The following is a 24,517-nucleotide window of genomic DNA, read 5'->3' on the forward strand; positions in this document are numbered from 1 at the left end:
TACGACGCTCACCATTAGAGAATGACCAAATTGAGGTGGCGCACTCACCCCAGTTTCTTATTAGTGTTTGCATTTCTGATATGGGACAAGGAGATGGATGTGATGGAAAGGAGACATGGAGTCTGGTGTCGATGACTAGTGTGAATGGGAGAGCAAGTGGTGTGAACGTGACTGCATGGCAGTTCGTGCAGTCACTGGAACCGTGCTGAAGAGTGCCTGGTTGAAGGGCATGTGGGTAACGTAAGTGAGGGTGGGATGGATCCTTGTGTATGTGACATAGACCCAGGAAGGTACTGTGAGCGCAAGAGCAGAGAGCACCAGAAAGACAGACAACCAGTGAACTGAGAGTGTGTGTGAGAATGTGGTCACTGCCTTTCCAAGCTGTTAAAGCCATGATTGACAGTTTACTTGTGTCAATGCATTGCACATTAAGAGCAGACTGACGAATTTGGTGCTAAGCCGTAGTATTCATACATTGGTATTTTACTTATAGTCTCAGTTGCAGTAGCCATTCACTTCATCTAGTCCAATAAGTCACTGCCTGCCTTTAGCAAAAGGTGCACTGAATCATTTCATAAGTCAGCTCACTTTGTAGAAATCAACTGCAATGGTTTAAAGCTTTGAGACAAAAAGATCTATAATGATCTGCAGAGGGTAACACTTCACTGTCTTAATTTCTTTTCTCACCACTTCCACTCTCCGGACAGATCGTACAGAAGCTGAGGGAAGTGGCGACTGAGTGCCAAGCAACCCAGCTTAAGAAGCTGAAGGAAGTGAATGAGAGGTAAGAAAGAATCTGAGAATTGGAGGTGGGTAGTGAAGTAAAGACCACAGGTGGACCAGGAACAGAGGCATGAAAAAATCAGGCGTACGTGAAAGAAATTAGCTTGTAGAGACAAAATGGCCACCAGAGAAAGAGAAGAGTTCATAAAGAGGTAATGAGGTGAGAGTTTGGAAAATGTAGTACAGCTAATTAATGGGCCTTGAGTAGAGTTAAGAAAGAGGAAAGGATATAGGGGTGGGGGAGGAATGTTGGACAGAGTAGAGGTTAAAAAATGTAATGAAAGAGGTTTTAAGGGGGTTTCTTTTTGTTCAATAACATATTTTTGCAGCATCAACCTTCCACAGATAACTTTCTTTGTATACCTCTGTACCGCTGTGGATTTTGTACGGAACACTTTTTCCAGAAGTTGTACTAGCAGACGTCTGAGGTGATCTCACGACCTCCTCAGAGTGAGAAAGCAAGCTGCCATAATTTATTTGACATGTCCACATCTTATATTGTTATTAAACTTCAGATTTCTAATGAATTACTGGACTTTAATCTAGGGCCTTGTTGTGGAATTAATTAAAATCTTCTCAATATTGCAACCAGAGATCTGCATAGGCTCATCCCACCCATTATTCAGGTTGCTTTTGGATTGTTAGAATTCATCACTGTACCCCAGCCCTTTACCATTTATGTTGAACCAGTGGCCCAAGTGATTAAACCACTCCATCCTCAGTTACACCACCAACCGGAAAACAGACCTAGGTATTCCACCAATATCTCAGTATTCCTGGCCCACCTCTAGATTCCGATAAACTGTTTCTGTCCCTGAACTGGCCAAACACAGAGGTAATGCTAATAGTGGTGGAGGCAGCTACAACCTTCCTCATGAGCCTGATCCTTTGGGATAACCCCATACACTGTATGCACAACTCAACGTAAATGCAAAATGTTGGATTTAAAGGGAACAAATATCCAATCACATGTGCTGACAAGGCTATTCCCTTTTATATTTCAGCCACCACAAAGAACCAATTACTGATCCCATCACAGTAGCATCTTCACTGGTGTATCCAGAAATAGATTTGAAAACTGCGAAGAATTAAGAATTCAGCTCCAAAGATCTGTCAATTGATGGTCGAAAAAACAATACCTCACAACTATTGTGTGAATATGACTCCATTTGCTCACTTCAGAATACAGGATTAAACATACTATGAACGTGGCATGCTGTGTAAGAGGACGTGTTGCACAGCAACTAAACTACTCATAGAGATCAAGTCCTACTTTTTAGTGTGCGAAAGCAGACATACGATCTTCAACACCTTCGATGCTCATGACAAGCTCAGCTCGTCATGAGGTATACCTCTCGTACACTCATGACGAGCTGAGCTCATCATGAACAATGGGAATAAATCAGGGCCAGCACAGGAGGGGAATACTATCAGCATTGATGGTGCTAAATCTCCATCTTGAGATGATCTTTTTCTCTAGACCTCGAGATCTGTTTCCATTGGTATCTGAGGAAGACCGCATCTCACTCCAGATCGGTTCTATATCTCTGTAGAAGACCGCATCTCTCTCCAGAACTATTTTATATCACTGAGGAAGACCCCATCTCTCTCCAGATCTATTTTATATGACAGAGGAAGACCGCATCTCACTCCAGATCTATTCTATATCTCTGAAGACGACCGCATCTCTCGCCAGATCTATTTAATATCTCTGAGGAAGACTGCTTCTCTCTCCAGATCTATTTTATATCACTGAGGAAGACCGCATCTCTCTCCAGATCTATTTTATATCTCTGAGGAAGACCGCATCTCTCGCCAGATCTATTTTATATCTCTGAGGAAGACTGCATCTCTCTCCAGATCTATTTTATATCACTGAGGAAGAACGCATCTCTCTCCAGATCTATTTTATATGACAGAGGAAGACCGTATCTATCTCTAGATCTATTTCTGAGGAAGACACTATTTGTCTCTAGATCGGTGTCTATCTGTATCTTAGAAAGACAATGTTCCTGATAAGGAATTACCCTAAGAATCTGAGCCCACGATAATTCCTAAATGAGGGAAGGGCACTTTGGTACAGGTTACACTGAAACATGCAGTTGCTGCTGTTCGTGAAGAACAACTTCCAAGGCTGCCACAAGTTCCACCGCAGGGTGCCATTTGCCCAGGATGTACCTAAACAAAACTGATCACAAGTTCTTTGCACTCCAAAAAATCAGTGAGATGCTGGCCTCTTTGAAGGTTTTTATAAGAATAGTTTAAAATATTTAGTTTGAATGAAATATGCATCAACTCAAATTATTCAAATGGTTCAGAAATGCTCACCTATAATAACATGGACATTGTTTTGAATCATTTGGTTTGACTCTGCACAATTTACCCTAAGTCTTACCCTCTGATGTATTGTATTTCAACTTGTGTCTGCTAATGCATACAGCCAGGAAAGAGCCTTTTAAGCACGACACTGGGGATGCCCCTCCTACTCATAAGGAAAGAAAGCAAATTGACAGTGCTGGCTAGAGAGTAGCCATGGCCCTAGCTATTCAGCGGCACCTTGTAAATTCAAAGGTCCTGCTATCCAGATACAACAGTGAAGAATACTCAACACCTCACAGGAACAATGTGGAAAGCTTGATATATTCAATGAAGTCAAGCTTATTCTTATAGTGATGCTTCTGATTTTTCGACTCAAAGTGCACGGAGACCTGCTAGCCAGATCTCAGTGCCAGTGTTCTAACCCCTTACAAAGTATATGTCGAATTGGATTTCCCCAATTGAAGTACTGACTTACTTATAAGTCCCTAGTATATTGTGCCAAGGGTACCAAAGTCTTCTAAGGCAGAGTTTCCACCCAAGGCCGTAGCACTGATTGTTCCACCCTGTGTGTGACAAAGTACAAAATGGCTCCCAGCCTGCCACTGCAGACTGGAAGATCAGTATTTACACAGCTAGTTCGACTTTACGATTCAAATCAATGGCAAAGCCACCACTTCCTTAACCATATATGTAAGTCTCCCCTAAGGAAAACCCAGAGAGTCCTGAGTCAGGGAGTTGTATATTGTTAAGTGGGACATGTATGCTTATATATCTCCTTGCAGCAAAACCCCTTAAATTGTTGTTTTTCTACGGAATAGTCTTAGCCCCATTGGCTAATACAAGGCAATCAGCTGGCACCGCAGCCTGGCTAACTTACTTCTGAATGGGACTACATAATTGGGTACTGTGTGGTATCAAACTAATCGTGGCATTAAACCTGACCTGATGCCCAGGTTGAATTTAATGTCACTATTAAAGTAAAGCAACTTTTAGAAAGTTGCCACTCTTTGACCCAGCTGGTCAAGTAGCTTCACGTGGGCACTGGCCCACAGACATCCTTCTGCCCGCTAGATGAGTAGTGTGAATGACTCCCAGGCTGGAAAACAATAGAAGCCCGCTTCAGGTAGAGGTGTCACCTCCCCCTTGCAGGAAGCCACTCGGGGTGTTTGCTAAAAAGGTGAGCTTCAAAGGTGAAGCAGCCTTTGGTGAGCAACTGGCGCTAGCACTCCAGAGAGGCTGCCCTTTGTTTAGGCAGACCAGCTGGAGAAAGGAACAGAGAGGAAAAACAAGTGGCCAGTCCGTTTTTCCCATGGGTGTGTAGCCCACAGGTAGCCACACCTCTATGATCGGTTACCAAGCTTCTAACAGCCAAGGAAGGTTGTTGACATCTAATAAGTAGGCAGAATAGTGCACTCTGGGATTGTTAGGTGCCACACATTGCCAGAAAGTGATCACCAGAAGGGAGGTAACCTGCAACCCTTTTGGCTCGGGCATTTTCCTGGGCCGAATATGGCACCCTTGGCCAGATCACATCAATACTGAAACAAAGGCCGAAGAAGCACTGTCGTGTTGCCCCTGGACTGCACTAAGAGAGACTGCAGGCTGCACCACCTGCTGGACGCACCTGCTGCACTTTGGGCTAGCGAATTTGGGACTGTACCTGTGGCTCCTGGCATGGAGAAAGTCGTTCCCCAGACCAAGCAGTGACTTCAAGAATTAGTGGGCTGATCCCCTAGAACCCGGTCCAGGGCCAAAAGATCTGAGGAAGCTCAAACAGGCAAGTTAGTAGCCACTTCAATGAAATCGCCGCTAACTGCAGCTGGGCATCCCAAGAGACCATTCCTCAAATGGAAAAAGTTGCAACCGAGTCAGCCGGACTCTGGAATTTTGTCAAAGTCAAAATTGGTCACCCAAAAGTGACACTAGCCCCCACTAAAGGATTTCACTCCAACTGCTGTACTCAGAAACTGGTAGCCCAGTCTTCTAATGTCTTTGAAAAAAAAAAAATTATTAAGTACATGTTTAACTTGTAAAGATGTGGTTACAAAAACAAATGATTGTCATACATTTGTGCTTCACACGCCATTCAGACTCTCACCTCGGCCTGATATTTTTCACGGAGAGTTTTTGTGGGGTCCGGTTGGTTGTTGATGATCTTACGGTAGGTTGGAGAAATGGCTTTCTTGTTCATATACTCGGTTAGGAGCCTATCCTCTAATGGGGATGCCTCTGGGAGTATGGTGCCTGATAGGATGGCTGTCGTGAGTGCATGTCTAATCTGAGTATATCTAAATATTTCCGTGGGCGCCATCTCATACTGATTTTGGAGTTGAGTAAAGGCAACAACCTCTCCTTTACTCCAGAGTTCTCCTACTTCTGAGATTCCTAAGGAGTGCCATTGTTTAAAACCTTTGCTGGTACTGAGCATGCCTAATCTTTGGGTGTCTTAAAGCAGTCATTTGTGTTATGATGCCGTCCCATCCTAGTTTTCTGAGTGATATGTTCCAGATTTGAACTTTGTGTGCAGTTGGTCCCATTAGTGCTGTCTTTTGGGTTTTATTATAGAGTGCTCGCATTACTCCTCCCATTCCCAGGCTGCATCTGTCTGAACGGAATGCCGGTTCTGTTTGGGGGACGTGAATCCACTGATTGAGCACGATCAGCTGGGAGGCGCAATAGAATGTTTATATATTTGGGAGGGCAATTCCGCCGTCATACCATCCCTTCACCAATTTATGCATGGCTATTCGGACTGGTTTCCCATCAAAAAGAAGGTTACACACTTCTGCTTCAATCGCTTTCAAATATGTTAAGGGGACCAGGAATTGGGTATTGTGCAAGGCATAGAGGAATCTGGGGAGCATCATCATCTTGAAAATTGCAACTCTTCCGAGCAGTGTCAAGGGTAGGGATTGCCAATGTTTTGTATCTCGGCGGAGCCTTTTCAAGGGCGCTAGGAGATTTTTTTCCATAAATTCCACCGGTAGTGGTGTAATGTAGATTCCCAGGTATTTAAAACTTCCTTCTACGTTTTGCACCTTACATCCCGTCGGTAGCCGAGGTGGGGGACCGTGTAAGACATATAGAATCGATTTAGTGCAATTGATCGTATATCCGGAGAATCTACCATATACTTCACAGATGTCTAGGAGCCTGTTAAGTGAGCGCCTGGGGAATGCTAAGTATAGTGACACATCATCCGCATATAGGGATATGTGGTCTTCCCAGCCCTCCGACCACTGGAACCAACGAATGACTGGGTCTCTCCTTATCCATGCTGCCAGCGGCTCTAGCACTATGGTGAATTAGAGCCGTGATAGGAGGCATCCTTGATGCGTTCCGCTTCCAAGGGGGAAGTCAGCTGAGATTCGGCTATGTACTACCACATGTCCTAAGGGTTTTGTATGAAGCAACTGAACCCATGCACAAAATTTAGGATCAAAGCCCATATGCTTAAGGACGGCAAAGAGGAAGGACCACACAGCCATATTGAAGGCCATACGTGCGTCTAAGGAAAGGATGACCGCTTCTTCTTGGATAGTGGGTATGCAAGCTATTATGCTATGGAGTCGTCTCAGATTGAGTGCTATATTCCTTCCCGGCATGAATCCAGATTGGTCTGGGTGAACCAATTTGGCAAGATGGGGTGTGAGTCTGGCATCCAGCGTTTTAGCCAGTATTTTGGCCTCTACATTAAGTAATGATATGGGCCGGTAGGATGTGCAGTCCTGGGCCAGCTTCCCAGGTATGTTTATAGCTGCTATTGTCGCCATTCACTGGTCCCTGGGGATTTCTTCTGTGTCTAAGCTGGCTACATACATGTTTAGCAAGTGCGGTGTAAATTTAGTTGCTGCTTTTTTGTAGAGTTCAATGGGTATGCCTAAGGCTTTACCTGATTGAAAGATGCCAATGGCCAATGTTAATTCTTCTGCTGTAAGGTCTGTTTCAAGGATCTGGGTGTCTTCTAGTGTAAGCATGGGCATCTGGATATCTTTGAGAAATGCTAGTGCCTCCTCAAGCGTGGCTGTGGTTGTCTGGGTGTAAATCTTTTCGTAATGTGATGCCAGTGTGTTTACTACCATTTGCGGGTCCGTTATGGTGTCTCCACTGTCTAATTGTGCCACCCAACGACTAGCTCGTTCTCGCTTATCTAGCCGGGCCAGAAGTTAGCCCGCTTTATCCCTGATCTTGTAGACTTTATGTTGAGTGGCTTTTGTTTCCTCCCACATATAGGGCCAGATGTAGGTCGCCCAATACCGGTCAGTAACGGCCGAAATTACTGAATTTCGGCCGCTACCGACCGGTATTGGGTTTTTGAGATGTAGGTGGCATTTTTTAAGGATTCAGTATTTTACCGAATCGGTAATTTAATCGGTAAAATACCGAATTCTTAACATACCGATTCAGTAAATTACCGAATCCAAGATGTAGGAAGCACTCAAGTTAGTGCATTCCTCAATTAAGGATTCGTTATTTACCACCAACTGCAAGTTGGTGGTAAATAATGAAAACCTTTGAAAAAGCATTTTTTTTGCTTTTCCAACAGTGCCATGTTGCAGACATACATGCCCTTAGGGCATGTATGTCTGCAACATGTGCACCCATACACAATTGAGGGGTGCAACAGGGTGTCAAAGTGACACCCTGCCACCCTTCAATGTTTTCCCCAATTACCGAATCGGTATTTACCGATTCTGTAATTGACATTCATTCCTATGGGCCTCCAGGCCCATGGGAATGAATGGCAATTACCGAATCGGTAAATACCGATTCGGTAATTACCGAAACTTACCGATTCGGTAATTCTTTAGGAAAAAATACCTACATCCCATTTGCCTGTTCCTAAATACCAAATCGGTATGATTCGGTATTTAAGAATCGGTAATCTGGGATTACCTACATCTGGCCCATAGTCTCTATATTCCTTTTTTGTCAAGTTTAGTTTGTAGAGCAGCAAAACAAACAAGATGATGGACGGAATGTTGCACAATGGCAAAACATTCACCCCCAGTCACAGATCTGGGTTTAATCCATTGTTATTTTGCTCACCAAGCCACCCCAGTTCAGACATGGCCATATGCAAATCAGTCTTGACCCTGTGCCTCATGGGAACAGTCCAGCCCGAGCTGCCAAGCCATGTCTTCCCTGGACCGGAATCAAGTATCCTAGGACCTAGGATCCTAGTTTAGTTTGTAGGCATTGGCTGCATTAGGATTCAAGGCGTGTGTTGCCTCCGCTTGGCCCACTTCCCGCTCTAGGGCTTCTATTTGTTTCTTTTTTGTGGCCAGCAATTAATGAAATGGCCTGGCCTCGAAAAACGGACTTATACGCTTCCCATTGGTTTGCTGTCTTCTACTGTCTTGAAGAGAACTTCGTGGGACCCCGACCTCTGTGGCCAGAGTCACCCCACATCACCTGTGGACCAAAGAATACCAAAATGGCACCCCTCTCGACCACAAAGCAACCAGAGCATCCTTGAGCATCTTTTCATCCTGTATCCCCATCATCAGGACCACTCCATTATCGTCCATGGCGGTTGCGCTGGAAAGACTGGAACGGGACTGGAAAATGCCCTAGTGCCAGGTAACTGTCCAAATCTACCCGTCTGGCCCCATAGACCTTCTCCCTGTTATATTTGGTTGCCCAAACCAGGCTGGAGAAGCCAAACTAACTCTTCGAAACTTTTGAAAAGTTTACAAACTTTATGTTGACCAGTGCTTGGTTGTGGTTGAAATTAAGAGTGATGAAACCTTTAAAAATCTATCTCCAGGTCCCTCTGGTGGTTTTGCTCAACACGGACTTTAACAATTCATAAAAATATTCTCTTTTGGTATAAATTGGTGTTGTTTTTCTTTTGTGTTGTGTGACTTTCTTATTTCGTTGTTTAGTTCTGTTAAATGTTTTACACTAACTTCATTTTTTTTTTTTTTTGAAGAGCAACCATACTTTATTTTTTTACATAACCAGCTTTCCACTAACTTCAGTTGTGCAAACTTTGTTTTTTGAAAGACATAGCTACTTAGGGTTGTTCAAACGTGCCTGACTGGACCAGTGTCATTTTCTGCTAGTGTATTCCACAGTAAGGCTACCTAACCATGCCAAATAATACACCAAATCCTCCTGAATCCCTTATAATTGTGCCTCATGAACATGTTTTTGACTTTTCCTCACCGCTCCCGTTTTGACCACACCCTTTGTCTTCCTCCTGCTCTTCTACCTTCAAACAACTCAAATAACATTATACCTGTGACTTGATGAGTGGTGAACGTATACTTGTAAATCTTCTTCAACACCTTCACCTGCCACTTTTTGTTGTTTACTTTGGCTACTTGGATGACCTTGTTTATAACTCTACTCATATGCTCAACCATACCATTACATTCGGGGTGGTACACAGTACATTTATTGTGACTGGTCCTGTCTTCCATAATGCATTCCATTTCACGTAACACTGATTGAACCCCAATTATCAGTCAGCAGGGTCCATCGAAACACCTCATGGCTGAACAATTTGTTGAATAATCTAGTTATATTAAAGTTGTCTGCCTGGCTTGCGATCTCTGTTTTGTCTATCTCAAGGACTTCTATACACAATTACATAACAAACCATGCTATCACTTTGAATTGAGCAGACACATCTAATGCAACTCAGTCCTATGTTGCTTCTGCAAGCCTCATCGCAACCAAAGGTTGTACACTAGTCGTGCATCCTTGTTTGCCTCCTCGCAGTTCCATACATTTCTCGCTACTTGCTCATTGAGGCACCATCACTAGTAATGTAGATTCAGCATTTACTTTGTCTTACAGATACCCATATGCCCTTAATGTGCTCTCTTTATCAACAAATCTTTGACCTTCACCAGAGGTATAAACTTACTCCCTCTAAATGCTAGTCCTTCTGACAGCTCAATTCATACTCCACATTACTCAGAACAATCACTGCTACATGTCCTCTTACTCTTCCATTAATCTTTTACTTTACCCAAGACTTCCTGAAGAACTATGCCCTTCCTAACTGATCATGCTTCTCCACACTTCTTCACCTACAATGCCATCTAACACCTCACAAGCACCAAATCATCTTCCACTCCCTATAACCACTACTACCTCTTCAAGACCTTCCCGATCCTTACTACTCTTCACTAATTTCTATGAACAGTCTTCCATGCAGTTTCTGGCTCAAGTATTTATTTTACTTTATAGCTGAACCCTTACAGTGCAACCACCTACCTACAGATTATACTCAATTGAAATCCAACACCTTTTTTACCTGACAATATTTTATGGATTTATAGGTGGTGCATACTATGAACATGTTACCCCATACAAAATCTCTTCTCACTGCCAGATACACAATCCAAACCTCATGCTCTGACAAAGTAGATGGTATGTTAATCTACTTTGAAACATCTTGAGATAAACATGATGATCCTTTCCTACTCTCTTTCACCCTGCTTCACCACTGGACCTATTTCACAATAAAGCTACGGGTCCAGGAAACCATAGAGAGGTCAGAATTCTAACAGCGTCCACTAGACCAAACAAAAGGGGGAAGTCCCTTTTAGGACGGTTCCCCTCACACACTAAAGGTGTAATGCTTCATCATAGTGGTGCCTCCTCGCGTAGAGGACCTAGTCTCTATACAGGCTACAACCGCCTCTCTACGGTGGAGGAGCTCGGATGTTTTTCAGTTATGGTAAGGTGGGTGTACTAAAACCCTTAATGAGCGTGATATGAAAGCAAGGTGCAGTGCTGGTGTGGATGTGAATTAAAACTGGCTACAGGTTTAGCTTAGTAACAACTTTATTCAGCTACCCAGTGTCAGGATTAAAAAGCAAATAGCTTAGTGACACTGATCTCTCGATTAGGAGCGTCTGTGATAGCAAAGGACCAACATGTTTCAGCCTGAAGACCTATATCTGATAGAGACATCTAGCCGCAGATTCCCCAACTTAGAATATCCCCAGGCGTCAGACTGGATCTGGAATTTTTTTTTGCAGCAGCACTGAGGTTCCGTGACAATCACAACGATGTTTTCGACTCGTTCGAATATGGAGGACGAGTTTGGTATCTATGAACCGCAAATGACAAGTTTAGTGGGTGTATGCGTTTTCGCTACGCTGGCCTGAACCGTTCGTCTTATTCGTGGGTTTCTCCATCTGAACCCACGCGTTCCATTTTAGATACGGCATCCATTTTGTTTCTTGCCCTCAAGTAGCCAGCGAACGGACACTGTCCGCTTCGTGACCCTGGGATTCCCAAGCTCTTGCGGAAGACACATGTTCCTTTGAGGGTGTCTTTATGACGAGGGGGATGACACAGCAAAGGCAGATGGCCCCGCTCGAGGCTCATCTTGCTGTGCCGGTCTATTGTTTCAGCCGTGCATGCATTAGGCAAGAATCCTTTAATCCTGCAATCGTGTTTCCGATATTGCCCCCTACACTTTTTGCTAGCTGTTTCTGTCTTCCTTGCACCTGTTTCTGTCTCTTCCTTAAACTCGTTTACAGCCTGAATGGAATGTATATAATGGTGGGATAACATACTTTTTACAGTTGGGAACCGGCGATGCTACTGTAATTATGTTCCGGGCTTCTGAATACATGAAAGCGACCCTTCTGAAGTTTACTGTGGGAACTGAGTTGTAACCTTTTGTTCATCATGTTGTGCTATGACTAAAAACTGTATAAAAGGAGCGACCCACTGTTGCAATTCGAAGCAGTCTCTCAGAACCTACACGTAGTTGTACTTCTTGCGATTTCTGTATTCCCTGCAGTAAATAAACGCTGAATCTTTGACGCCGAAGGAAGTGTCCCGTGTCTCTGTGTTTTGTACGCCGGAACAGGTAACCCACGAAGGTTTCAGGTGTTGTCCCTTGGCACCGCTGGGCCTTAGAATAGCCCAGTCCTTCAGTTGGCGCCCAACGTTGGGCGACATCAGCGGTACCGGTCCAAAGCCCGACGATCGTGAGGAACTTCGTGTGAAATCTCCGAGGGAAGGTGCACCCCGCTTCATCGATCCTGTTGTCGAAATAAGTGGCCCGAAGACTTTTCCCGCGAAGATCCCCGCCTCCTGACAGCTGCGACGGACTGATGCCCTGACTGTCGACCTGTTTTGGCGCCTGGCGTAGACCTTTGTACAGCGAGACGATAGACCGGCCTTCCTGGTGACGCCATGGATCTTTCAGTTAAGTATTTGGTGGGTCGCTCCCAGTCCTTAGTTGTTGGTTCCTTTTCGGGACCTTTTGCTTTGTTGTTGAAACTTGGTTGTATGCATGGTTCCATTGCATTTGTGGTTCTTAGTTGTTGGTTCTTAGTTGTTGGGTTTTATTTGACGATTGCAATTGCCAAAAACCGAGGGTCTTGCATTTTTGCGAGGACATCGTAATTCGATAACCCTTGAAGTTTGTAAACTCGGTTAGAGTGCGCGATGCCTGGCCGTAGTACTTTGTTTAGTAGCTTTAAATATTGCGGTGCGGATTCCCAATTGGAGGATTCATGTCCGATACCTCCAGTTGGAACTCCGATTTATGAGCTCTATAGTCGCCACGGAGTGGGTCCTATCATCTATAATGATTATTGGATCCGCTATACCAAAGATGATGGTGTCCTTAGTTGGCCACCCCATGGTAGTTTCGAAACTGCAATTTTGGACAATCTCGAAGCAAAATTGTTTAAAAAGAAATCTAGGCCGGCCATGTTTGATTCCTTTCGGTTATGGCGCAAAGAGTCAAAGCAGAAAGAAATCAAGCTGATTAAGAAAAATAAGAGAGAAGGTATCGTTATGGTAATGAGAAATGCAGAGCAGTTCCAGCGAGATAAAGAAGAGAAGGAAAAGGAAGTTTTTGCTAGACTGCAACATATGGCGGTGGATAAATGTTATCCGGTTTTACCGTCGAGTTCTGATAAAAAGGGAGACGAAGTGGTAGAGGATCCTTTGTTGTCCTATCTACTGAAATCGCCACCTCCATACGCACAGGAGACTACAGCTCCTGTGGTTCCTCCTGTTCCTCAACCTGTCGTTCCGGCAGCTGCTGGTCAGCCTGTCGTTGGTCCTATTCTTCCGAATCCTCTTGTTCCTCAAATTGTCCCTGCTCCCTTACCTGCCCTTCTTCCTACTGCTCCACTGCCTATACCTTCTCAGTCTACTGTTCCCGCTACTTCGGCTGTCTTGGCTACTCCTACTGCTCCTACTTTTAGTCCTCATGTTGTTGCCCCTGTGCGTCTCTCCTCTTCTCCTTCTGTCCGTAGTCGCATACCTAATGCGGTGGCTAATCTTTACTCTCCATTTGGACCGATCCTTGGGTCCGATGTTTCTGATGTTTCTCAGAGACGAAGTCAAATTCCTGGTGGTAGGGAAAGTGATACTTTAATAAAAAATGGCGCGTAATTGGATTAGGTATCCCATTAAATACATCCCGCGCATGGTTTGTGAGACGTTCTCTCAATTTAATGAGCCCACGCAGAGATTCGGGTTTGAGGAAATGTGTAAATCCCTAAGAGAGGAGTGGGATAATGATGAGGTAGACAATGTACCGTCTGAAATGACTGAACTCCAGAATCAGTTTTGGAGCGGTATGATTGTGGGTAGTAATGTTCGACGTGCTTTAGAGCACCTCCTATCCTTTCGATCTATAGTACAACCTCGAGCACTGTTTAAAGACGAAACTGAAGAATGAATGGCAACACCTGGTCAGTATCCCATGCGAGAAGTCCCCCCAGTGTGGATGCCAGGTGATGCTACTGCCGTTCCTATTATTTTGCCACACTTCCAGAGAGTTTGGATACACCTCCCATGGAAGCGATCGGAGGTTTTGCAGGTGAAACAATCTCTGCCTGACCCCCGTAAAAATCCGGCTGAATACTATAAGGAGTTATCTCAACTTGTGGATGCTACTATTATGAACCTTGCCGACATTGACATGTTGTTTGGTAATGTGGTTCCGCAACCGATTTGGGCGAAAATAAGTCTAGAGAATCACGCGGCTGAGTTAGGCGGCGATTGGGCTGCACTTGTAGCGGCTGACGCATTACAGGTTGGTGGGGCTAAGCCTGACCAGTTAATTACGGCTCTGCCTCAAAGAATAATTACACTTATGAAGACACTTATGCCAGCAATGAAAGTTAATTGGGATAAACTGTCTGCGTGCAAGCAAAAGAAGGACGAGAGTGTCTCTGATTTCTTTACGAGATTTGAAGAGGCATTCATCGATCACAGTGGTCAGGATATGAGCACTGAGGGAGGTCAGCGATTATTTGTAGATAAATTTGTATCGAATCTGTTGCCTGAACTCAGCAACAAGTTGAAAAATTCCGAAAGTTTGTGGGCTGTTTCTACCTCTGCTCAAATATTGGCCACGGCTCACTATTATGAAAATAGGGAGAAGGAGGAAAATGATCGTGCGGATAAGAAAACAAAGGATCTTAAAACTAAAGTTCTGTTGCAACAAGTATATCCTCCGCGCTTGAATCAAAATGACTCTCAGCAGCAAAATAGATCGCAATTACAGTCTTCTAGGTCGCAGCCGCGTAATGATTCCTCCACACCGAGATCTATGCTTGGTTATAATCAATGCGCATACTGTAGAGAAGAGGGCCATTTGAAGTTTAATTGTCCGGTTTTACGTGACCGAAATAGTGGTGTTTCGGCTCGGGGAGGTCATAGTGGTCCTCAACAGGCACCACGTGGTAGAGGCCGTGGTGCCACTCAAAATCAGAATGAGCGTTCTACCACTTCATCAGACTCGAATAATTGTTTTGATCAGCGAAATTCATCATCTGGTAGATCTGCACAATATCATGTGGACGATTGTTATGTCGAGCATGATATTGATGACGGTAATTACTAGGACAGCACAGACAAAGAGAGGGAGTAGTATCCGTTCCGGTTGATCAGAGAGGGCCTTACGTCGCAGTTGTCACATCGGGCGTAGTTGAGCCTTTTCTGTTGGACACTGGTGCAGCGAAAAGTTCCATCATGCATTCGAAACTCCCTGGCGCACCTTTGTCTGGCTTAACAAATGTTTCCGTTGGATTCTCTGGCGCCCCCGTTAGCAATCCGGTCTCTAGCCCGTTGCCCCTTACGATTGGGCCTTGTGAGCTAGAGGCTCCTTTGATTTTAACTACTGGTTGTGGTGAGAATCTTTTGGGCCTGGATTTGCTGAAGCGGTTATATGCGACTCTGTATTGTTCTCCTGCGGGAGTGGAGCTTACATTGGGTCAGAGAGTGATCTCTCCTATGTATTTGTCAACTGATAAGCTCCCACCGGAATTGAGTTCTCTTCCTAAGTCTTTGTGGGCAACAGGTCCCAATGATGTGGGCCTGCTGGACATATCACCTTATGTTGTCCAATTGAAATCGAATGTGCGATTACCACGTATTCCCCAATATCGTATTTCTCTTGATGGTGAGCGAGCGCTATTAGCGATCATTTACGACTTGATCAATTAGGATGTTATCGAGGAAACTCGGGGAAATGTGTGTAATAGTCCTGTGTTACCCATTTTAAAACGAACTGATCCATCCAAGCCTCCTGTGTACCGTTTTGTCATTGATTTGCGCGAGGTGAACAAAATTGTGATTTCACAATTTCTTGTGGCGCCCGACATTACGGCTTTACTGACTCTGATTCCAGCCTCTGCTTGTTGGTTCTCGGTAATCGATTTGAAGAATGCTTTCTTTAGCATTCCGATTGCTGAGGAAAGCAGAGATCTATTCGGCTTCTCATTAGGAGGTCGCAGCTTTAGGTTTAAACGCGCTCCTCAGGGCTACTGTGAGAGTCCATCGATCTACAGCCCAGCTCTTAAGAGTGAACTCGACGCGTTTGTGTTACCGGTTGGTGCGGCTTTGATTCAGTACGTTGATGATCTGTTAGTGGCTGCTGACACGAAAGAGATTTGCAAAACTGCTACAGTATCGCTGTTACAGCATCTATGTGACTTACATCACAAGGTGTCACCTTCTAAGCTACAATATTGTTGTCAAGAAGTAACCTATCTAGGTCACTTATTGTCAAAGGAGGGAAGAAGGTTGACCCCAGAGAGAATTGCAGCGATGGCTCGAATGATTGTGCCAACAACTCAGAGAGATGTGCGTGCCTTTCTAGGTATCACGTCATACTGCAGGCAATAGATTCCAAATTTTTCATTGCTAGCGAAGCCATTGGTATCCCTCACGTGCAAGGATGTTCCGACTCCTTTGCCATGGACTGAAGAGTGTCAGAAAAGTTTTTCTGAATTGCGTGATGCGTTGTGTTCGGCTCCTGTGTTAGGTACTCCTGATTACAGTAAGCCGTTTACACTATACGTTCACGAGAGGGAAGGTTGTGCGTTGAGTGTCTTGACGCAACAATTTGGTGGTAAACGGCGTCCATGTGCATATTTTTCCTCGACCTTGGACCCAGTAGCTAGAGCATTGCCGAGTTGTCTGAGAGCGACAGCGGCAGCTGCGGTGTCCATACGGCAATCTGCAGGACTGGTCATGGATAATATGCTTACGGTTATGGTTCCGCATGCAGTTGACACTCTCTTGAACCGTACAAAAACGCAACACTTGACGAGCGCGAGGTTGTCCGGTTATGAGTTGACGCTTTTGGCAAGTCATATACAAATAAAGCGTTGTAATGTACTAAACCCGGCAACATTGTTGCCGACTAATATGGAATCAGATGATGTACCACCACATGATTGTTATTTAAGAACTGAAGAAGAAACGAAGGGTCGTGTTGACCTAAAGAACACTCCATTGGTAGATCCCGATGGTACTTTGTATGTTGACGGTTCGTGTTTCAAGTTGCCGAATGGTGATGTGACGACTGCGTATGCTGTGGTGACATTGAGTACGGTTGTGGAAACTGCGAGATTGAGTCAGAATTCCGCGCAAGCGGCAGAGTTGATTGCGTTGACGAGAGCGTGTGTTTTGTCTAAGGGAAAGCGAGTGAATGTGTTTACGGATAGTCGGTATGCATTTGGCGTTGCACATAGCTTTGGTCGATTGGGGAGAGAAAGAGGATTTATGACATCACATGGTTCGAAGATCCAACACGGACAGCTTGTGAATGATCTTTTGGACGCACTTACATTGCCTAAGCAGGTGGCGATTATTAAATGCAGCGCCCACCGAAAGGTTACGGATGATATTGGTCGTGGTAACGCGTTTGCAGATGAGATTGCTAAAGAGACAGCTAAAAATCTCGCAACCCAAATGTATGTTACGAGTTCAGTACGGTGGCCTGTGGAGACTGGTATGTGTGAGGACACTGTTGAGAGTGTGAAAGTGATTCAGAATGAGGCCATCGAAACTGAAAAGACGAAGTGGAAAGAGAGCACGGGAAAGTTAGATGCGCACGGATGTTGGATTGATTTGTCGGAGTGTCAGAAGTGGATGTTACCGGATGCGTATGTGCTAGCCGTTGTGACTATGGCTCACGGCTTGGCACATATTAGCGCGAAAGGCATATGCAAGTTGTTGTCCCCTGTATGGAAGAATGATGGTATTCCTAAGTGTGCTGAGAGAGTGGTTAAGAATTGCATGGTATGTATGATGTACAATCCCGGCAAAGGCACCCCCACTCTACCTGGCCATTTTGCTCCTCCTACATGTCCCTTTGAGGTTATCCAACTAGACTTCATCCATATGGAGAGATGCAATAACCTGAAGTATGTTTTAGTTGTGGTTTGTGCATTCTCTAGATGGATTGAGGCCTATCCTCTTAAAGATAATACTGCCCTGTCAACAGCGAAAGTCCTACTGAAGGAATACTTTCCTCGGTATGGAATGCCACAGATTGTATGGTCGGATAACGGAAGTGAGTTTGTGGGGAGTGTGATGCAGAGTGTGTGTAAGGGCCTTGGAATTCGACAAAAATTCCATAGCGCCAATCATCCCCAGTCAGCGGGTTTAGTGGAAGGGTACAATGGCACTCTGAAACTGAAACTTGCTAAGATTCAAGCTACGACTGGTCTGTCATGGCCTGATGCCTTGCCTCTAGCTCTCTTGTGGACCAGGGCGACTGTACACTCTCGAGTAGGGCTTAGCCCATATGAGATTGTGTTTGGCCGTCCTGCGAACATTTGGGCCTTTGATAGTCTTGAGTACCCAATGTTAATTGATTATCTTCATGATTTGACTGCTAAACTGAGGTTAATTCATCAACAGGTCATTGAAGCTCTACCGGCACAGACAGAGGGTCCTGGACATCGGCTCCAACCGGGTGACTGGGTTGTCACCCGCAACTTCGGAAGAAAACGTAACCTGGAGCCGAGATTTGTGGGACCATTCCAAGTCCTGCTGGCCACAAGGCCTGCAGTTTGGTTGGAAGGCCGAAAGAATTGGGTGCATGCCACCCACACCAAAAAAGTTCCGATCCCTTTGCCAGCAGATTCTTGGGTTCGAACTGGGATTGCCGCAACAGAGACTGAGACCCCAGTTCGTTTTGTGCCGTTTAGTGATGCTCAACCTGTAGGAGACACTTCATTGCAGCCAGATACATCTGTTGAACCATCAGCATTGGAGAATTCGAGGCTTGAACTGTCATCAGAACGATCGAACGCTGTTTCGCAATCTGAACAATTATTTGAAGAACAGACTCGTCCTGGAAGAAGCAGATATTTCCTTCGTTCTCGTGACAAAGACTAATAAAAAGTTCCTTTTTATTTTGAGTTCATATTACCCCCCCTTACTGTTGCCACGAACATTATGAACAATTGCATCCTCTATTAATTCCTGAGTTCCTTTTATGTGTGTTTCTTTTCCACAGCTAGGAGATTTGCACTAAAATTGAATGTTTGATTAAAGAAAACCTTACATCCGGGTTGACCGTAGGGCCGTGCGGGTACTTCCTTCTGTTTAGCAGGTTCCTGACACTATGTCGGTATTTTTGTCAATTCCTGGGAACTTCTGGGAATTGATAATCGCTACTCAGAACGAAGTGCGTCAAGAACGTTGCGGACGGTTTTTAGAGGATGGAGTTCTCTAAGCTGTCGGAAGTAGAGAGGATGTTGGCGTCAAGATCTAAGCTTCATAAGGTTATCTGAACAAAATGTTTCCTGTTTCAGTTATTCCTGCTATTCCTGACTGTTTCTATGTTACTAGTGGGTGGAGTGTATTTTGGAATACAGTCGCTATTGCCTTCTGCTTTACCTACTCCTTCTTCTGAACCGAAATCTAATCCCACTGTTTCTCCACATTCCTTTCATCCTTTGCCCCAACATGAACAGGTTAGACATGCGGAATTCATGAACAACTCCTTTGTCCAGCTTCTACATCAGCATCAGTTGGTGATGAATACTACTAACTGTTGGGTGTGTGGGTTGATGCCACATACCATGGATAGGGGTATTCCGTATTTGGTCTTTCCTTATAGTTCCCAGGGGTCAGCACGAGCATTCCAAACTATGTTTCGTAGCGCACTAGATTCCTACCCCCATCGAGAGCCACGCTCTGCAGATCCTGGTCCCGGTCCGTACCACAAGCCTTTGGCAAGAGCGATTGTTGACTTAGATAGAGATATTTTTGATGCATCGCTTATTCCAGAGGAAGAGGTGCGAGCATATAAGGATCTGAGTGAGGCTGAGTATAGCATGTCAGTGGGTGATCGACAGCTTAAAAGCTCGTCTCCAATTTGGATCGTACCCCATCTTGGTAATTTTTGTTTGCAAGGCCTTGGTCGAAATCCGCGAGCTCAGCTTGGGAAGAGTGCTTGCACTGAAACGTATGTTTTACCAATGCTCTCTTCCCCTGTTCTTTTGACTGCCAAGGGTACATACTTTGTATGTTACGACCGTGCATATACATGGTTGCCCCGTGACTTTTCGGGCACCTGTTATATTGCTAATCTTTTGCCACCAACTTTCACAGTTGCCTCGGACTATCACAAGAGTAGAGTTGTGGGAGGTGTTATTAGCAAAGAGGACACTGCCGGTCAAGAAGCAGGAGACTTCTTCAAGGGTTTCCTGCCGTTTTGGGGACCTATGGTTAATGGTAGGAACCTGAGACAGTTGACTCGTGTGGTAGAATCAACTGCTAATATAACTGCAAGTGCTCTTGGTAATCAGACAGCAGAGCTTCAGGCGGATAGGCTTATGACGTTTCAAAACCGTATGGTTTTAGACGTTGTTCTTGCAGATAGAGGTGGTGTATGTAAGGTGATCCATTCGAGTTGTTGCATTTTCATCCCTGATAACGCTCCAACTGTCTATCAAGCCATCTCGAAGTTGCCTAAGATCTCAGAGTCCATACACGTGGACGTAGGTGATTGGACGCTACTAGGATGGTTTTGGGGCCTAATGTCGACGTGGGGTTGGAAGATTCTGATGATCATTGGAGTTGTTGTAGCATTTCTGTTCACGTGTTGTCTTTGTGTGCAGTGTGGTCCTGCCTTATGTGGCCTCTGTGCTACGACGTGTATAAGACGGCCATCTGTTACCAAGGAAGCATTGATGGATAGAATAATGTTGCAGCAGCATCTGAATGATTTGATGAATATCGAGATCGATTCTGATATCGACTAGTGCTTGCCTACATGAGGGCAAAAGGAGCGTCTGAGGTTCCGTGACAATCACAACGATGTTTTCGACTCGTTCGAATATGGACGAGTTTGGTATCTATGAACCGCAAATGACGAGTTTAGTGGGTGTATGCGTTTTCGCTACGCTGGCCTGAACCGTTCGTCCTATTCGTGGGTTTCTCCATCTGAACCCACGGTTTCCATTTTAGATACGGCATCCATTTTGTTTCTTGCCCTCAAGTAGCCAGCGAACAGACACTGTCTGCTTCGTGACCCTGGGATTCCCAAGCTCTTGCGGAAGACATGTGTTCCTTTGAGGGTGTCTTTATGACGAGGGGGATGACACAGCAAAGGCAGATGGCCCCGCTCGAGGCTCATCTTGCCGTGCCGGTCTATTGTTTCAGCCGTGCATGCATTAGGCACGAATCCTTTGATCCTGCAATCGTGTTTCCGATATTGCCCCCTACACTTTTTGCTAACTTTTTCTGTCTTCCTTGCACCTGTTTCTGTCTCTTCCTTAAACTCGTTTACAGCCTGAATGGAATGTATTTATTGGTGGGATAACATACTTTTTACAGTTGGGAACCGGCGATGCTACTGTAATTATGTTCCGGGCTTCTGAATACATGAAAGCGACCCTTCTGAAGTTTACTGTGGGAACTGAGTTGTAACCTTTTGTTCATCATGTTGTGCTATGACTAAAAACTGTATAAAAGGAGCGACCCACTGTTGCAATTTGAAGCAGTCTCTCAGAACCTACACGTGGTTGTACTTCTTGCGATTTCTGTATTCCCTGCAGTAAATAAACGCTGAATCTTTGACGCCGAAGGAAGTGTCCCGTGTCTCTGTGTTTTGTACGCCGGAACAGGTAACCCACGAAGGTTTCAGGTGTTGTCCCCTGGCACCGCTGGGCCTTAGAATAGCCCAGTCCTTCAGCACCTCTGCGCCACGGTGACGGCGCCACACGACCCCGCCCTGACGTCGTCCACATACGTGACATCAGCGAGGTCATATAAGTCCCTCCCGGTGCGCGGACGTCAGTTTTCCTTCTTTTCCGCGTGCAACGCGAATCCGGAGTGAGCGGTTCCTCTGGCCTGTTTTCAGGGACAGTGTGCGATGCCTTCCGGCTTTAAAACGTGTAATTCCTGTTTGCGGCAGATGTCCGCGACGGACCCGCATCTTATTTGTTTGTGGTGTCTGGGCGAGCACCATGACTCCACGGACTGCGAAGCCTACCAACGTCTAAAACTGAAGTTTCGGCGGGAGCGCCGTATGAAGCTTCTATCGGCGCAGCTGTCCCTGTCGGAGTCGTCTCGTTCCCCCGGCCTCTACGACCATGGCAGGTCCCTCTACTGTCCGTTTCGCAGTTGATCGCCCTCTGGGGTCCGGGGTGGCAGGTCCCTCGTTTCGCCGTCGATCGCCCTCTGGGGTCCGGGACCTTCGTTCACCACTTGGTAAGTCCAAGCGCTTGACGCTGAGGTCTTCGACCTCCCCTTCTTATGTTGTCAGGGGCACTGGTTCCCGGAACGTTCCGGACGTGCACTCCCGACAGTCGTCCTCCCCTTATCTGCTTTTTCAGGGTGCGGGGACGACACGGACCCAGATGGAGGCATATGCTACAGCTTTCCAGGCCTTCCTGGGGTCCTCTCCCGTTCCTGAGGCGTCCTTGGGGCCTCCCCTTCTTGTGGGGTCCCCGACTGACTCGCCGGTGGGTTCAGCCCCCGGCGCCTATTGTGCCTTTGCTCCCTGGGAACGCCAGAGATGTGGTATCGTTAGAGCACGTCCTGGCCGGGTCTCCCTCTTGGAGTCGTCAGGCCGCGGCCCAGCTGGGTCCCCCTATAAAACCCACGGTTGGCTCCCTGTGGCGCCGCAGGTGGTTGCCGGTGCTCATAGCCCTGGCTTGGGCAAACCCCGGGCTTCCGGGCAGGCGGCCGCCTGTCCGGAGCTGGGGTCGGTTGCCTCCTCGGCTCCGCCTCTGCTCCTTTCTCCTGAATCGGAGCCTGTCCTGGACGAGGCACGATCGGCGCCGACACGCGTCGTTTTGGCACTTTGTTGACACCGAGTTCTAGACTATTCTCTGGAGGCCTCTTGAGAAAGTTTGGCGCCGCCCTCTCGCCCGGCGTCGCCTAAGGTACTGTTACCGGTGCCCCCCTTGGAATTTGTGGAGCCTCCTCACATGGGGCATTGGTCGCACCCTCAGTGTTTGGGGAGGGTCAGCTTACAACCCTCCCCTACGGATGAGCTGTTGTCCCCTCCACGGATGGCTACCAAGGCTGGCGCAGCCTTTTTGAGAGTGGTCTCATTGCCCTCGTGCATTTTAAATATGCAACCCCCTTCTGCCCCTTTGTCTGAGGACCCCTTGCTTGAGGTCCTTCACTGTGGGTCCGGCAATTTAGAGCCACTCTGCCCTTTGAGGCTTCCCTTTATCATGCCCTCTTGGGTGCCTGGGTCCGGCCTGCTTCAGGTGACCCGGTGGCTCGTTGACTTTTGCACCACCACCGTCCAGCTCCACGCAACCCTGTGTGCCTCTTTGTACTTCCTGATGTGCAGGGGTTTGTGTTGCAGACTGCTTTCCCCTCCCTGCCACCTCTAACACTTCCTCCCTCTCGGGAGTCAAGGTGGATTGAGTCATGGGTAGGAACATCTTTGCATCCACTAGTGAAGCCCTGCGGTCTTTAAATACAGTGTGTGTTTTGGCTCTGGCTACCTCTTCCCTGTCTTTGCTTCCTACCACCTTTGAAGGTGCTCGTGTTGATCTCCTTCACCTCCTCTGAGATGGCCGCGATCTCGCCAAATTCACAACATGTCAGTCCTAGATACAGCGGATTCTTTGGGTCGCGCTATGGCGGGTTCCATTGCCTTAAGGCACCACTCTTGGTTGAGAGATAGCATCTTCCCTGAAAATAATTGGGAACGACTGGTTGACTTACCCTTTGATGAGGTTTTGTTATCTGATGATCATGCCGAGTCGGCGGTTCGACAGCTCCTTGCGGGCTTTCGTCCTCCCACTTAGGTCCTCCTGGAACTGTTTCTCCTGGTGGTACTTTTTCATTTCGCATCCCTTGATGCGTTCTAGGTTTAGCATGGGCTGTGAGCCTTACGTTTTCTTTTCTACAAGGGAAATTACCCTTTTATTGCCATCCCCTGGATGCGTTTTGCTTTCTGCTAACTGTTGACCTGCTGTGGCAGTGTTCCACGGGTTACTGGGTCTGGTCCTCTGACTGTGATATTGAGCCGGTGGCTCAGCTCAGTAATGTCATGGGGCTCGGAGCTCATGTTCACGGGTTCAGTCCGTTACTGCGCTCTTCAGCTTGGCTTTCTTGCCCTAAGAGGTGTTACCCGATGTTGGGGTGTGCTTACTCCATGTGGGGTACTTGTATGCTATTATATAGCTTTGCTTGCCTCAAAAGGGCCTGGGGAACCTGTATGCTCTGTGCGCCCTTGGTGTTATATTATACAGTGTTCTCTGTTTTTTCATGATCCCCTCTTCTAATTGGCTCATGCCTGCCCTTACCGTGCTGGGTATGATCTAGTATGGACATGTTCCATGCTCCTGGCTAGTTCTATCTCTACAGTTCTGTAGTAGGGGATCTCTGTGTATAATCCTAAATTGTGAATAGTCCCACCCATGTGCGGGGACGCCGGAGCAATCAAAATAGTCTCTAAAGTCGTCTTCTTCTGCAGTCCTGCATAGAAACTTAAGAGAAAATGAAAGACAAATAATGCAGCCTGACATTAACAAGAATACATTGGCCACCACTTCATCCTGAAGTGAAAAGGATAGCCAAATAATATTATAAAATTTACACATTTTACAGAGTTTCACCACACATAGAGAACCTCCCCTTCACAAAAATCCTTAGCATGATAGAGAGGATGGGTTGGACAGACAAGCCTCAAAGGCTGCCATTA

General features: G+C 46.1%; 1 protein-coding gene across 1 annotated transcript in view; it reads left to right on the top strand.

Annotated features, from left to right (window-relative positions):
* The window catches only part of LOC147672913 (1-phosphatidylinositol 4,5-bisphosphate phosphodiesterase beta-3-like), a 187,592-nt gene that overhangs the window by 131,218 nt on the left and 31,857 nt on the right, over nt 1-24,517 (top strand). Inside the window, exon 18 of the mRNA XM_086947925.1 lies at nt 708-784. Within this exon, the coding sequence (XP_086804051.1) occupies nt 708-784 (77 nt within the window). The remainder of the gene's footprint in view (nt 1-707; nt 785-24,517) is intronic.

The sequence above is a fragment of the Lissotriton vulgaris genome, unplaced genomic scaffold (genome assembly GCF_964263255.1).
Source record: "Lissotriton vulgaris unplaced genomic scaffold, aLisVul1.2 SCAFFOLD_1881, whole genome shotgun sequence".
Taxonomy (NCBI): Eukaryota; Metazoa; Chordata; class Amphibia; order Caudata; family Salamandridae; genus Lissotriton; species Lissotriton vulgaris.